General features: G+C 41.6%; 1 protein-coding gene and 1 pseudogene across 1 annotated transcript; both read right to left on the reverse strand.

Annotated features, from left to right (window-relative positions):
- Positions 1-6,300: 6,300 nt before the first annotated feature.
- LOC139473076 (uncharacterized) lies at positions 6,301-8,934 on the reverse strand. Its single transcript, XM_071255589.1, has one exon. The coding sequence runs from the start codon at positions 8,932-8,934 to the stop codon at positions 6,301-6,303; it is 2,634 nt and encodes an 877-aa protein (XP_071111690.1).
- A 3,221-nt stretch (positions 8,935-12,155) lies between these two features.
- Positions 12,156-16,034, reverse strand: LOC139473044 (uncharacterized; annotated as a pseudogene).
- Between the last annotated feature and the right edge of the window lie 25 nt (positions 16,035-16,059).

Below are 16,059 nucleotides of genomic sequence, written 5' to 3' on the forward strand. Positions count from 1 at the left end.
TTAAAAGGTGCAAGATTGAATTGCCATATTTTTGCATTCCTTGAATGCTTTTATTTATGTTGAATTGAAAAATAATTTCCAAAATATGTGAAAATATAACACAACAGGGAAACAAAATGGTTTGTCTGGTCAGATTCAATTGTTCACTTGGCTGGAATCTTGATGAGCATGTCGTTAAACAACAGTCAAACACTGGCCATTGCTATTACACGGATGTTTCGCGCTTCCTCGATATAACGCTTATCACAGCATGTGTTCTCAAACTTTGTTTTGTAGCCTGAACATGGACAATAGGTTGATTTATGTCTTTGACACAGATTCACGAGTTTCCTGACTTATTTTCTAAATAAAAAGAGCTGATGTTTAAACATTCTTTGACTTCCGTTTCTCTAGACTTTCCTTGTGGCTCATTGTTACTATTGTCGCTGATTGAACACGTGGGCTTATATGATTATACATGAGTATATGTCATGCCTATACATTATTATAGGTGATCATGCCTGAGCATACATGAGTATAGGTGTTTATACGCGAGTATAGGTGATAATACATGAGTATAAGTCATGCCAGAGCATGCATTATTATAGGTGATTTTACCTAAGTATGCATGAGTACAGGTGATTATACACACGTATAGGTCATTATGCACGAGTGTAGGTCATTTTACCTGAGTAATGGTGATTATACCTGATCATAGGTGATTATACCTGAGCCTACAATAGTATAGATGATCATATACATGGTTTCATAAAGCGAGTGTCAGCATGTTCTTGTTGCCCGAGCGAGACAGTCTTTTCGTAACATCCATGCGACACATACACACTGATGTATGTGTTCGTGTGAAAATATCTGGTTCTACTCGTGTCAAGTGCTGCACAGCGCTGTAATCCCTATCAGCTGTAGACATACTAGAGATCAAACGTTCACGAGATAACTGCGGCTAGACATAGCAACATTCAAAAAAGAAATTGCCGTACGTCCTTGAAAAACAACCCTGGTCAGAAGCCGACGCACCGAAAGATATACTCGTATCTGAAGAGAAAACAAATTCTCAACCAAAATAAACTTTTAACTCATAACTTTTTAATTCATCTCACCAACTTTTGAATCAAACTGGTGACACATTTATGAAAACTCCTCTCAACAAGTAACCGCATAAAGTAGTGAGTAAGTCAGTTGGGTTTAACGCCGCTTTTAACAGTATTCCAGTTATATCGTGGCGTGTCAGCTTAATGTGGGAGGAAAGCTCGAGGTGATGCAGGTCTCTGACGTTTACCACTTCGGTGAAACCCACGAGTACGGGTATGGTGCTGACAAACCTAGAAACATCATCGGGGCGAACAGGGATTCGAACACACAATCATAGGTTTCTGGCGTGCCAATGGACGCAACTCTGCACAGCGAATCGCGGCGCCTTAGACGACTGGGACAGCCGGGCGCCTCCTGCTTAAGGTAAGATACATTTTAACACGATGCAATGAAGACTGCTGCATTGTCGGGAATGGTGATGATAAATCAAGGTAATAAAACGCATCGTGACTTGCTCCTGATAGTGAGTGAGTATGGTTTTTCGCCGATTTTATCAATATTCCAGCGATATCACGGCACGGGCACAGAAATGGGTAATCGAACGCTTTAACCACTGGGCTACCCCACCGCCCCTGCCCCTAGTAAGTGATTAAGGACAAATATATATATTTGTATGTATGTACTATATTATTATCATTAGTAGTAGTAGTATCATTATCATAATTGTCCATCATTATTGATAAGTACATACAAATATGAGCTAGTTCCACACAAAGCATGCGCGTAGCGTTTACAATTATGCATCTGATCATGATCAACATATCTATGTACATTGAATTTGCATTCTCAGCACATTCTCATTCTACCTGAGACACATTCTCAGCACATCCTCATCTTACCTGAGACACATGCTCAGCACATTATCATCCTACCCGAGACACATTCTCAGCACATTCTCATCCTACCTGAGACAAATTCTTAGTACATTCTCATCTTACCTGAGACACATTCTCATCCTATCTGAGACACATTCTCAGCACATTCTCATCCTACCTGAGATACATTCTCAGCACATACTCATCCTACCTGAGACACATTCTCATCCTATCTGAGACACATTCTCAGCACATTCTCATCCTACCTGAGACACATTCTCAGCGAATTCTCATCCTACCCGAGACACATTCTCATCCTACCTGAGACACATTCTCAGCACATTCTCATCCTACCTGAGACACATTCTCATCCTATCTGAGACACATTCTCAGCACATTCTCATCCTACCTGAGACACATTCTCAGCGAATTCTCATCCTACCCGAGACACATTCTCATCCTACCTGAGACACATTCTCAGCACATTCTCATCCTACCCGAGACACATTCTCAGCACATTCTCATCCTACCTGAGACACATTCTCAGCACATTCTCATCCTACCTGAGACACATTCTCAGCACATTCTCATCCTACCTGAGACACATTCTCATCTTACCTGAGACACATTCTCAGCACATTCTCATCCTACCTGAGACACATTCTCAGCACATTCTCATCCTACCTGAGACACATTCTCAGCACATTCTCGTCATACATGAGACTCATTCTCATCCTACCTGAGACACATTCTCAGCACATTCTCATCATACATGAGACACTGCTGGATTAAGAGATTGTATAACTTTGTTAAGAAGATATTGTTGTATGACCTTGATTTTGACACTAAAGACCCGAGCACAAATGTGTGTTTATTATGTGGATAGATAGATAGATAGATAGATAGATAGATAGATAGATAGATAGATAGATAGATAGATAGATAGATAAAGATGCAGGGGTTTAATCAGGTGGTGTCTAAATTACTTTAGTTAATGAACATATGTCTCAGCATTGATTCTTTTAACGAAATACATTATCATAAAGACATTACTCTTCTGTGTTTCCGTATCTTAGATATGGACAGATAGACGATGGATACACACGTCACGACATAGTCATTTAAAGCGTCAGTTCAGGTGAGCTAAAAGTCGGTCTAACATTCATGTCACAGTACACCACATTTACACATCCTAACAACGCTTTATAGCAGGGCAATTTATCACTGATATTGTACTGATATTAGATATAGGGTGTGTCGAAAGAAGCCCATATGCATGTGACATGGATTTGTATCATATTCACAAGCAGTCAGCATTTTGGATGTGTGTCATAATCACATGCAGGCAGCAGTTAAACCCGGTTTAACCTGAATAGTGTACTTACTTATAATTCATATTCAAGTTTTCACTTACGAAATTATCCCTTGAAGTAAGTTATATGATAGACTATATAACATTACTTGTCATCTTGTCGGCTGATTTTGACCGATATATACATTGACAACATGCATAATTTCGTCGTTTTGAATATCATTTTTCAGTCGCTTAGGTTTGCCACAATAGTCTTCCTATCCGAATTGTGACTAGCATCTGGCAGATGAAATAATTATTCGGTTGTTCGGTTTTATTTTTGTAAGACAACAAACTGTACCGGAATAATTTGAAAAAAATTTCCTTTAGGGGCACAAGCAGCGGTAGGCCCAACCCAACAGGATATATATATATGCCAAATCCCCTGCTACTGAGCACTACTGTGGCCACCGCATTGAAGAAACCCTCAGACCCCCCAACACCAGACTCAAGGAGCACCAGACATCTATCAACAAACTAGACCTCAAATCCGCTATTTCCGAACACATCCTCAAGAACCAAGACCATAACATCACGTGGGAAGTCTTGTTGGTACTCCGAAACGTGTTCCTAATAATGAAGAAGTTTACATCCATAAATTATCTTCCTTATGTGTATCACTTCTAAATGCCTTTCAAAGATTTATGCTTCGGACTGTTGAAAAAATTAAAAATGCATGCTACAAAAATTACATTGTTACAAGGTGTTTTTCTTAGCCTTTCTTCTTCCTTCTGTTACCAACTGATGCAGTTCTGGAACCCACAATCATAGGATCCGGCATGAGTAAGGGACGCAACTGCGCATAGCGATTTGCGGCGCCTCAGATGAGTGGATCAACCTTGCTTCCTGCTTACATTGAAAGTCATTGTTTGTCATCACTGATTTTCAGTGATCCATTCACATAATTTCCACTGCTATTTTGCCCTTTACGTCCAATGGTGAGTGAGTGAGTTGGGTTAAACGCCGCTTTTAACAGTATTACAGTTATATCGCGGCGCGTCAGCTTAATGTGGGAGGAAAGCCCCATGTGATGTAGGTCTCAGACGTTTACCACTTCGGTGAAACCCACGAGCACGGGTTTGGTGCTGACAAACCTAGAAACATCATCGGGGCGTACAGGGATTCGAACCCACAATCATAGGTTTCTGGCGTGCCAATGGACGCAACTCTGCACAACCGGGATTCGAACACGTCCAATTGAATCTGTTTCATTGGATAATGGAGACTGAATCTCTGGCAGTTACGTTAAATTGTTTGTTGAGCAGATTGTAAATAATACAAAGCAAATATGATTTTACATTGTTTTATTTTACCGACAAATACAAGTAAAATGTGCTTAATGTTCTTAATGTGGTCTTTTACAGGGAAAGGACGCCTCGCATATATTTCCTTAAAACCTGAAGTTAGTGTGTTCCTTCTCAAGTTGTTCATGTGCTTTGTTTGTTCGTTGTTCTCGCCTCAGACAGCAATATTCAACAATATCACGACAGTCTGTAAATAAGCGGATCTGAGCGAGACAAACCAGTGGTTGATATTATGACGCTCAACGCCAACAGAGTAGGATGACACGCAATCAACCCAGTCTCCGACCCGGACGGAAACTGACCACACGATCCAATTTAGTCGCTTCCTGAGCAAGCATTAGAGTTCTATGGGCCTATTCCAAACCGGCTTCCATCAAGGACATTTAGAAAATCAATCCACTGTTTTGAAATTTGATGTAGTCCTGCTGTACAGATACGTCTTATTTTAATTTGGAACCGAGTGTTTTATCTACACAACAGTGGTACATCAAATTTCTGATTTACTGTAGATTTGCTGTAGATTTACTGTAGATTTGCTGTGGATTTACGGTAGATTTACTGTAGATTTGCTGTAGATTTACTGTAGATTTACTGTAGATTTGCTGTAGATTTACTGTAGATTTACTGTAGATTTTATCGGAATGAGCCTGATGGTACAACGTGATGTCCAATGGAACTGGACTGAACAGCCCTATTCCAGGCTGCAGACGAGATGGCTATTTTGCCACCAGTCATTTCAAGATTTCACGGCATTCAACGCCAGCGTGTGGAATAATGTGACCATCGTGGCCCATAAACAGTGGTTCGTGTATGATTTGCCTAAATGTGCGTGTTCTGAAATGATTTCATCAAGTTAGATAAGTTTGTATGATCAAGTGCCTGTGCTGTGACTTCAGTGATGTCAGAACATTGTTTTCGTGGCCTTTCAAAGGGAGTAGTGTTTTCTGACGGACTTTCAAATCCCCAACTCACTAGTCCTGACGGTGGTGGTTGACTGAGATTGAAATGAATGCGTATCACAAAGAGCTGTGTGAACAGCATGGTGTCATGAATAAAGTTTTTTTAAACACTTTTTTTATAATGTTATATTTTACTTTCACTGTCGGTTGTTTCAATGAGGAAATTGCCTGTTCGCCATCGAACATAGTTTCATAAACATTATCATGTGTATGCAAAAGATGTGTCCTCATCTTGTAATCTCACAATCGAAGCAGTCCGGGATGGAACGTCATCGCCAAAAACATCCGATCCCAAACTACTGTATTTCTTCTTTTACAAGCAAGGCCGTGTATTAATTTCAGGAGAGCCGTTGACCCGGCGTGAATTAGAGACCTGGTTTGTATTTGAGATCCAGCATATAGTAGAGGAAATATCGATACTGGATAGTTCTTATCGGTGATCGGCATCCCTATCACGATATGTAGATTATCGATGTTTTCATACGCACATAAACTGTGTGAAAGGCCTAATATAAATTTGGCAGGTATCTGTAGCAAAAAGGAAACCTCTTTTTTACCCATCAGAATCAAGCATTCTTCATTGTCATGGGCCATAAGGGTCAGGCATTCTTGTAGTTGTAGCTTTATATGTCTATATTTTCCATATTACAAATAACATTTGTTCCCCTATATAATTAATGTTGGATCATGATTTGTCAATATTATGAGGTGAGCGTTTTGGGTAACATATTTCAGGGCTGTATTTATTTTACCATTCTGTCCTGTATTGTAACTGTCCATGTTCACGTTCTGCCTGCATGGTTAAATATAGCAAAAACAAACAGATGCGGTTGATTACCTGACACAAACAGTCTGTTTGATGATATGGCCAAACACCGAGGTGACACCAGATCATCACTCAATGTTGAATGACTGCACAGCTGTTCACCCCCAGCGCTAAACACGTGGATCTGATTCTGTCTGGGATCAGCAACATACAGGTTATTCCTCTTATCCATGCATGTGCCCTCTGGATACCACTCTGTGGCATTTGGAGGTCTGAAGGTTCGGACAAGGGTTCCATTCTTTTTAACCTGGAAGACGGCACCTGGTTGGTTCAAGGAGCTGATCAGAAGGTCGTCCTCGTTACTGAGAGATATAGCAGCTATAGGGCCATCGACAGGAGCTTGTTGGGTTGTGATCATTTGGCCATCTGTGTTGCAAAGCAACAGCAAGTTGCCTGGGAGATTTCCAACCAAGAACTGTGTAGAGGTATACCTGCAAAGAACTACATGTTTGCTGCCTGTTGTTCTGAGCATCACTGATCGTAGACACTTAAGAATCCTATCAGTGATATAGATCGTTGATCCACACATGTACACAACACAGTCATCCAAACAGGCAATTGTGTGAGCGGGCAGATCATCAGCTAGTGGTGTATTTTTGTGGTTCATATCAGTTAAAGTTCCACATGTAGTCATCGCCCTTATTTTCTTATTGGCATTGTCTGCAATAACAAGTTTGTCATTTAAGATTCCCAATGACTTTATTTCTGGATCTCGGGTGTCTTTGGTAACTTTTAATTTACAAATATTCATTTTCTTTAAGGTAACTGATCTGATAGAATTACTTCCGTCTTCAACAGATACAGCAGAACGGAGTTGTTGGTTTGCTTCTGGTATCACTTTTGAGGTAACTACATTTCCGGGGACCTTCTGTTTGTCATCAAAAGAGTGTGCAGATGCACCAGAGCTGTTTAACCCCGAAGGTCCAAACCTGTCTCCTGTCATAGGTCCAAATGTCTTCAGTGGTTCTGAAGAATCCCTTTTCATACATTCGGAGGTCATCGTTGCATCTGAGATATCTCCATTCCAACATTCCGAGGTCATCAGTGAATCGGAGGTATCTCCATTCCTGCATTCGGAGGTCATCGGTGAATCGGAGGTATCACCATTCATGCGTTTGGAGGTCATCGGTGAATCAGGCACACCTTTATCCATAGGTTCGGTCATCAGGGAATCCGGGGTAACTTCTTGCCTAATGACATTCTGTGCAAAGACTTCCACATTTGTTGAATCCTCAAGCTTCAAGCTCATGCTATTGAGTGGACCCTCAGATGGATGTCCAGAAGAACAACACCCTGATGAAAGGGCTTTCCCAGCTTCACCTACTATCATCAAAGACTCTGTCAACTTGAATCCACTGTAGTCTTCCTGCTGACAGGTTTCAGGTCTAAGTGAAGTTGAAGAAGAAACGTCTTTCATCCCCTCAGCTTGTTTCCTAGATGGTATAGTCTCATCCTTCTTGATATCTTCATCACCTACGACGGGATTTTGAAACGAATGTGTGATGCTGATGACAGATTTCGGAGGGACATCACATCTAACATCAAACACAGGCATTTTCAGTTTAGGAGCAAAGACATCAGTGGCATCTTGTAATTGCTTACTTTCTGTGAAACATTTCTCAAGGTCATTGTGAAGAATGAGAACTGCCACATCCTGCCCCGATCTTAAAACTAAGTTTGTAAGAGACAACAGTTTTGGGCACAGATTTGATATCTGCTCTAAATAAGTGTTTACCGTACTTGTGAGTTTAAGCTGCTGGTCACATAATTTTGAAAGCTTTTTTACAGCTTCTTGCTCCTGTTTTAGAATTAAATCCACAGCTGTCTGTGTCTTGTACCTGATACTTTTAAGTGCAGCCTCTTGTATTGAAGAAATATCTCGCTCCAGGTTCCGGAACCTTTCCAACTTAGGAGTTGCAGATTCAGTCATATATGTGCTAAGCTGTTGTGATCGCTCTTTCAATTTCGTTGCACAGTTCTGGGCAGCCTCATCCAAGGTAAGAATCGCATGACCTTTATGTTGAAATAACAAACACAACTCACAAATTGGAATGACACAGGACTGACAGAAGTATGCATAAGCCCTTCCCCTATGATTGGCATCACCACAAGGAAAGCTTCTTGTCTTTGCCTCGACAACATATTTCCCAGTTTTCACATCTCTAATGGCCACGACCCTGTGTGAGTAAGTGGCGCTTGATGCTTGGTGCCCTGCCTGACACACACCACACAGAACATCGCCACAGTCAACACACTGGTGGGTCACGTCATTGCGCTGGTTGTGTAGGCAACAAACGCTGCAATATTCACCCTCGGGTTTGAATAACAGCTCTTCTAACGTACGAGAGGCATTTTTAATACATGTATTTAACTGTGATCGCAGACTGTCCGTTTCGTCAGAGCATTGTGTGTTTGTTTCACACACAGGACAGTAGATGTGTTTATCCATGCTGAATGATTGATGGACTTCAAGACACTTTCGGCAAACTGTGTGGTAACAGGCTAGAGTAACGGGGCCTGGTGTCTTCTCCTTGCAGTTGGTACAGTAAAAGACATTGGACGCTTTGTCTGTTGAGGCAAGCATCGCCATTGTGGCCACCTTCAATTATGCCCTAAAAAAGAGGAGAATTTGAACTGTTACATTGTTTGTCAGCACTGAAAGATCTTGTACCTCCTGCTTGTGGAATGATCTTTACAGGAAGCCATGATAAAGCTGGACTATTGCTGACTGTGGTGCAACACATTTTTTACCTCACTTGCATCAAAATGGAGCGCAGGGGTACTTACATTGCCAAGATCGGATACTTGTTTGACTCTGAAATATCGTCTTTTTTTAAACAGAAAACAGCATCAAGACTCTGTGGCTCTCAAAGTATGGATGTTCTAGGAAGTGTAATCTTAAGCGAAGTTAGGGAAGTGTGGGTGTTAAATGGCTGTGTGATTTCTTCTTTTTAAGTAAGGGGACTCCTTTTAGCTTTAAAGTGTTAAAGCCCATTTCACCTCACCTTTTACTGTATAGAACATTAATATGGTAGCATTATTGTAAAGCATCATCTCATTTGTAAAAGCAGTCTCTGAGCTGAAAGATTTTCTTAGTAAGCATCATCATCAACATTAGCCCAGATTAGTGCTACATTTTCAACAAAATAATATCTCTCAGCATTTTAGTTTCTGAGAAGATGATACTTTATTATGATCAGCGATTAATGAAATCTGTTTCGGTCTGAAAAGAGTGACATCATCCTTGCCCCGTGGGTTCTTTTTAGCTGTAGTGTCACGAACGAATCTGAAAACATGTGTGTTGCTGCCCCTGATATCCATGTAAGATCGGTGCGGTAGCCTGGTGGTTCAAGCATTTGCTCATCAGGACAAAGTTGTTTCCCACTACAGTGTTTCCCTACATGGGCACAATGTGTGAAGCCCATGTCTGGTTTTCCCCGCCATGATATTGCAGGAATATTGCTAAAAGCGGTCTAAATCCATACTCACTCACACACTCATGTCCATGTTACAGATCTCAAGACCGTGTGAGATCTGAGGTGAAGAGTCTTTATATGTTTTTATACTTTTATTTTGTGTTCATTTTTCTTCAAAAAGAAATACTTCAACTCCATGATGAAATATGAGCACATGAGTCTTCCAAAAATTGAAAGGTCGTTCCTTCAGCCAGTTCGGAGAAGAAATTGAAACTTAATGGATGAATAGACTGTCCTGCTGAGCTAACAAAAAGATAAGTCCAAAATTGTGCTGTGGCCATATATTATGGATAACAATCAAATGTGTCTGGAACAAAAGTACCACCATCCTCTATTGTTTCAAACAGAATGTTTTACAAAGGACAAAAGACCGCGGACTCTTGAAAATGAAATTTGAAGCAACATTTAGCGGACAAATTTCCACGATAAAAAGTAATCGAGTAAACATGTGCTTCACAGATCAATTACCATATCTGATATATGCGACACTAATCACATCGATAAACATCATATTGATTAATTTATTGCATGACATACGCTGCCTGCAACAATAATGCTCTGTACCATTGCTGACAGGTTTTGTCAGTTTCTAAGACTTTGTTTGTCGTCATATACAAAAACACTGTATCATTTCTTTCAACCGACTGAGATTTTTTTAAAAATTATACTTTCCACTCGAAACGTTTTGATCAAGAAATCTGGTACATAAAAAAAACAAAGTTTAAAGAGAGGGGTACTTCAGGTGATATCATATCCGATGGCGGGTCGATTTATATATCAGTATATCAATATGGAATATTATCAAACACAGTAGTGTGTTGGGGTCATTTGAGTAAATCCACTGCCACTGAGCTTCGCAACTGTGGGCCTCTATACAATGGTTATGGTGAAGATGACTCTAGTAGCATTTGAAACCCGGCTTTAATTGTTCCATATCACTCTAAAATGAGAAGGTAACGTCATTTGTAAATTATTCGTGACAAATGATGTAATTCGTTCAATACCTTTCAAGGGTATACTTCTTTCAGTCCCCCTAGCTACCTCCTGGGAACGAATTGAGTTTTCTTACTAAACATGTCTCTCAGTTTTCAATGAAGATCGCTTTTATTTAGAAAATATGTATTATAATGAGCAATATCATTCTGACCTTTAAATTACACAGAATTGATAGATATCGTTACAGCATACAGTAAAGTATATATTTAAAGTCTTGTGTAAGAAATAGTAAACATTACATACCTGTGGGTCTAATTGTGCTCATTTATCCAACATGTATGGCATGCACATTTTGCCATCTCTGTTTGTAATCCGTTCAAAATGGCGGGTTTAATTTAGATCTGCCGTTCAGTGATTTCCTAGGTTTAGTGGTAGCGAGAAGTAAGATCTGATTTTAATGATACTGGTCTTTTACCAACTGATCTCACTTTTTCTCCGTGCAACGATAAAAATGTCTATAAATTAGCGAAGGATACAGGTTATTAAAACTCGCCCACCAACATTGTGTAAACGACATGCACCCCACCTAACCTGTGTATTGATAGCAGCTGCACATCGACCAACCATACCTACAGTAGCTCACTATAACAACGTTATGTCATTATGACCCGATGTGCTCCACGTTCTTACCTCGATATAACGCTCGTCTGCGGATGAATCTATTTCTTTGTTTCCAAATGACAAATACAACCGGCAGTGTAGAAGCTACGTGTGTGACAACTACGATGGTAGTGCTGTGCAGAACAACAATAACATGAATGCAAATCCTCCTTAAATTCTTATATGCCCGCGAATTCAATAATTCTAGGAAAGACACACTTTCCTTGAACAGCAACGTGAACAGGTCGAAACACGATGCGGAGTGTAGAATTTAAATATAAAACGTCACCGTCACAGAATATTCAGTCTCGGTTATCCGCCGAAACAGATCCTTTGGGTGTAAACGGTAAAATAGCTTAACTGTGACAATTAAAAGAACACATCACTGAATGACAACCCCAAATAAGGACAAAAATACTAAAAGGTGAACTGCTAAATGATAAAACGAAATATGCGTTACTGGAGCGTTTGAATGTTTTTTCTTTGGAAGATGGCAATATCAATTATTAATATTTATTTTAGGCTATTGTTGATTTAAGTTTTTCGTTTTTCTTCCTCCTGTTACCAACTGATGCAGGTCTGGGACTCGAACCCACAATCATAGGATCCTGGCATGTGTAAGGGATGCAACTGTGCACAGCGATTTTCCGCGCCTTAGATGACTGAGCCAATCATGCATATTCGCGTAAAATAGAACGCATTGTTTGTCGAGCAGATTGTTTTATTTAGTCAACGAAAAATCAAAGTAAAATATGTTTATTGTTCGAAATGTGGTCATGTATAAGGCATGTACGCCTCGCAAACATTTACTTCCAACCTGGAGCTGGTGTGTTGCTTCTTACGCTCTTCATGTGGTTAGTTTGTTTGTTGCTCTCGCCTGTGAATAAGCGGATCTGAGACAGACAAACCAGTGGTTGATATTATGACCAACGTCCCACGACATCGGAGTAGGATGACACGCAATCAACAAAGTCACCGACCCAAACAGAGCCTGACCCTATGACTCAATTACGTCGCACCTGAAACAACAATAGGTCTGAAGGTTCGGGCAAGGGTTCCATTCTTTTTAACCTTTAAGACGGCACCTGGTTGGTTCAAGGAGCTGATCAGAAGGTCGTCCTCGTTACTGAGAGATATAGCAGCTATAGGGCCATCGACAGGAGCTTGTTGGGTTGTGATCATTTGGCCATCTGTGTTGTAAAGCCACAGCAAGTTGCCTGGGAGATTTCCAACCAAGACCTGTGTGGAGGTATGCCTGCAAAGAACTACATGTTTGCTGCCTGTTCTGAGCATCACTGATCGTAGACACTTAAGAATCCTATCAGTGATATAGATCGTTGATCCACACATGTACACAACACAGTCATCCAAACAGGCAATTGTGTAAGAGGGCAGATCAGCAGTTAGTAGTGTATCTTTGTGGTTCATTTCAGTTAAAGTTCCACATGTAGTCATCACCCTTATTTATTTATTGGCATTGTCTGCAATAAAAAGTTTGTAATTCAAGATTCCCAATGATTTTATTTCTGGATCTCGGGTGTCTTTGGCATCTGTTTATATACAAATATTCATCTTCTCCAGGCTAACTGATCTCTAATCCCCTCCGTCCTCAAGAGATACGGCAGCGGAGTGGGTTTTCTTCTCGTGTCGTGTCTTGAGTCTGCCTGTTCCCTGGTCCTGCCAGAATCATGTATGGAGTTTGGCTGTTCCCTGGTCCTGCCGGAATCATGTATCTAGTGTGGTTGTTTCCTTGTCCAGCTGACATCGTGTCTTGCGTTTGGCTGTTTCCTGGTCCAGCTAGGATCATGTCTGGAGTCTCGATGTTCCCTGGTCTAACTGACATCTTGTCTGGAGTCCCACTGTTCCCTGGTCTAACTGACATGGTGTCTGGAGTCCCACTGTTCCCTGGTCTAACTGACATGGTGTCTGGAGTCCCACTGTTCCCTGGTCTAACTGACATCTTGTCTGGAGTCCCACTGTTTCCTGGTCTAACTGACATGGTGTCTGGAGTCCCACTGTTCCCTGGTCTAACTGACATGGTGTCTGGAGTCCCACTGTTCCCTTGTCTAACTGACATTTTGTCTGGAGTCCCACTGTTCCCTGGTCTAACTGACATGGTGTCTGGAGTCCCACTGTTCCCTGGTCTAACTGACATCTTGTCTGGAGTCCCACTGTTCCCTGGTCTAACTGACATGGTGTCTGGAGTCCCACTGTTCCCTAGTCTAACTGACATCTTGTCTGGAGTCCCACTGTTCCCTGGTCTAACTGACATCTTGTCTGGAGTCCCACTGTTCCCTGGTCTAACTGACATGGTGTCTGGAATCCCACTGTTCCCTTGTCTAACTGACATGGTGTCTGGAGTCCCACTGTTCCCTGGTCTAACTGACATCTTGTCTGGAGTCCCACTGTTCCCTGGTCTAACTGACATCTTATCTTGAGTCTCGATGTTTCCTGGTCTAACTGACATGGTGTCTGGAGTCTCACTGTTCCCTGGTCTAACTGACATCTTGTCTGGAGTCCCACTGTTCCCTGGTCTAACTGACATCTTGTCTGGAGTCCCTCTGTTTCCTGGTCTAACTGACATCTTGTCTGGAGTCCCACTGTTCCCTGGCCTAACTGACATCTTGTCTGGAGTCCCACTGTTCCCTGGTCTAACCGACATCTTATCTTGAGTCTCGATGTTTCCTGGTTCAGCTGGGGTCATGCCTGTAGTATCACTGTTCCCTGGTCCAGATGCATTAGTGACTACATTTCGATGGGCTTTCTGTTTGTCATCAAACGTTTGTACAGATGCAGAGCTGTCTAACCCAATAGGTCCATACCTAGAGCTGTCTTCTGTCATAGGTGCAGATGTAATCAGTGAATCTGAGCTATCTCCATTCATAGGTTCGGTCATCAGGGAATCCGGGGTAACTTCTTGCCCAATGGCATTCTGTGCAAAGACTTCCACATTTGTTGAATCCACAAGCCTTGAGTTCATATCGTTGAGTGGTTCCTCAGATGGATGTCCAGAAGAACAACACCTTGATAAAAGGGCTTTCCCAGCCTCACCTACTATCATCAAAGACTCGGTCAACTTGAACCCACTGTAGTCTTCCTGCTGACAGGTGTCGCTGTCATTTCTCATATACACTGATGCTGTACCATCTTCTGCAGAACCCTCGGCGACAAGGTTCTCGTTGCTACACAAAACATCAGTGATGATAAATCCAGTTTTGGAAGGTTCAAACTTCACTCTTGGAGCAACAATGGCAAACGGGATCCCACTTACCGTTTCACCAGCCAGACATTTGCTCACGGTGTCAGACAAGTGAAGATTAGATTTGGCAATGGGGGTTTTAGGTCTAAGTGAAGTTGAAGAAGAAACGTCTTTCATCCCCTCAGCTTGTTTCCTGGTTAAACCATCCCCAGACTTGGCAGTACTCCCTGGATAAGTGCTTGATACAGAACTGCGGGACTCGCCACATGGTATAGTCTCATCCTTCTTGATATTTTCATCACCTACGACGGCATTTTGAAACGAATGTGTAATGCTGATGACAGATTTCGGAGGGACATCACATCTAACATCAAACACAGGCACTTTCAGTTTGGAAGCAAAGACATCAGTGGCATCTTGTAATTGCTTACTTTCTTTAAAACAACTCTCAAGGTCATTGTGAAGAATGAGAACTGCCACATCCTGCTCCGATCTTAAAACTAAGTTTGTAAGAGACAACAGTTTTGGGCACAGATTTGACATCTGCTCTAAATCAGTGTTTAAGGTACTTGTGAGTTTAAGCTGCCGGTCACATAATTTTGAAAGCTTTTTTACAGCTTCCTGCTCCTGTTTTAGAACTAAATCCACAGCTGTCTGTGTCTTGTTCCTGATACTTTTAAGTGCAGCCTCTTGTATTGAAGAAATATCACGCTCCAGGTTCCTGAACATTTCCAACTTAGGAGTAGCAGATTCAGTCACATATGTGCTAAGCTGTTGTGATCGCTCTTCCAATTTCGTTGCACAGTTCTGGGCAGCCTCATCCAAGGTAAGAATCACATGACCTTTATGTTGAAATAAAAAACACAATTCACAAATTGGAATGACACAGGACTGACAGAAGTATGCACAAGCCCTTCCCCTATGATTGGTATCACCACAAGGAAAGCTTCTTGTCTTTGCCTCGACAACATATTTCCCAGTTTTCACATCTCTAATGGCCACGATCCTGTGTGAGTAAGTGGCGCTTGATGCTTGGTGCCCTGCCTGACACACACCACACAGAACATCGCCACAGTCAACACACTGGCGGGTCACGTCATTGCGCTGGTTGTGTAGGCAACAAACGCTGCAATATTCACCCTCGGATTTGAATAACAGGTCTTCTAACGTACGAGAGGCATTGTCAATACATCTATTTAACTGTGATCGCAGACTGTCCGTTTCGTCAGAGCATTGTGTGTTTGTTTCACACACAGGACAGTAGATGTGTTTATCCACGCTGAATGTTTGATGGAATTCAAGACACTTTCGGCAAACTGTGTGGTAACAGGCTAGAGTAACGGGGCCTGGTTTCTTCTCCTTGCAGTTGGTACAGTAAAAGACATTGGACGCTTTGTCTGTTGAGGCAAGCATCGCCATTGTGGCCACCTTCAATTATGCCCTA

The sequence above is a fragment of the Haliotis cracherodii genome, unplaced genomic scaffold, assembly GCF_022045235.1.
Source record: "Haliotis cracherodii isolate W230 unplaced genomic scaffold, xgHalCrac1.p SCAF_26, whole genome shotgun sequence".
Classification (NCBI taxonomy): Eukaryota; Metazoa; Mollusca; class Gastropoda; order Lepetellida; family Haliotidae; genus Haliotis; species Haliotis cracherodii.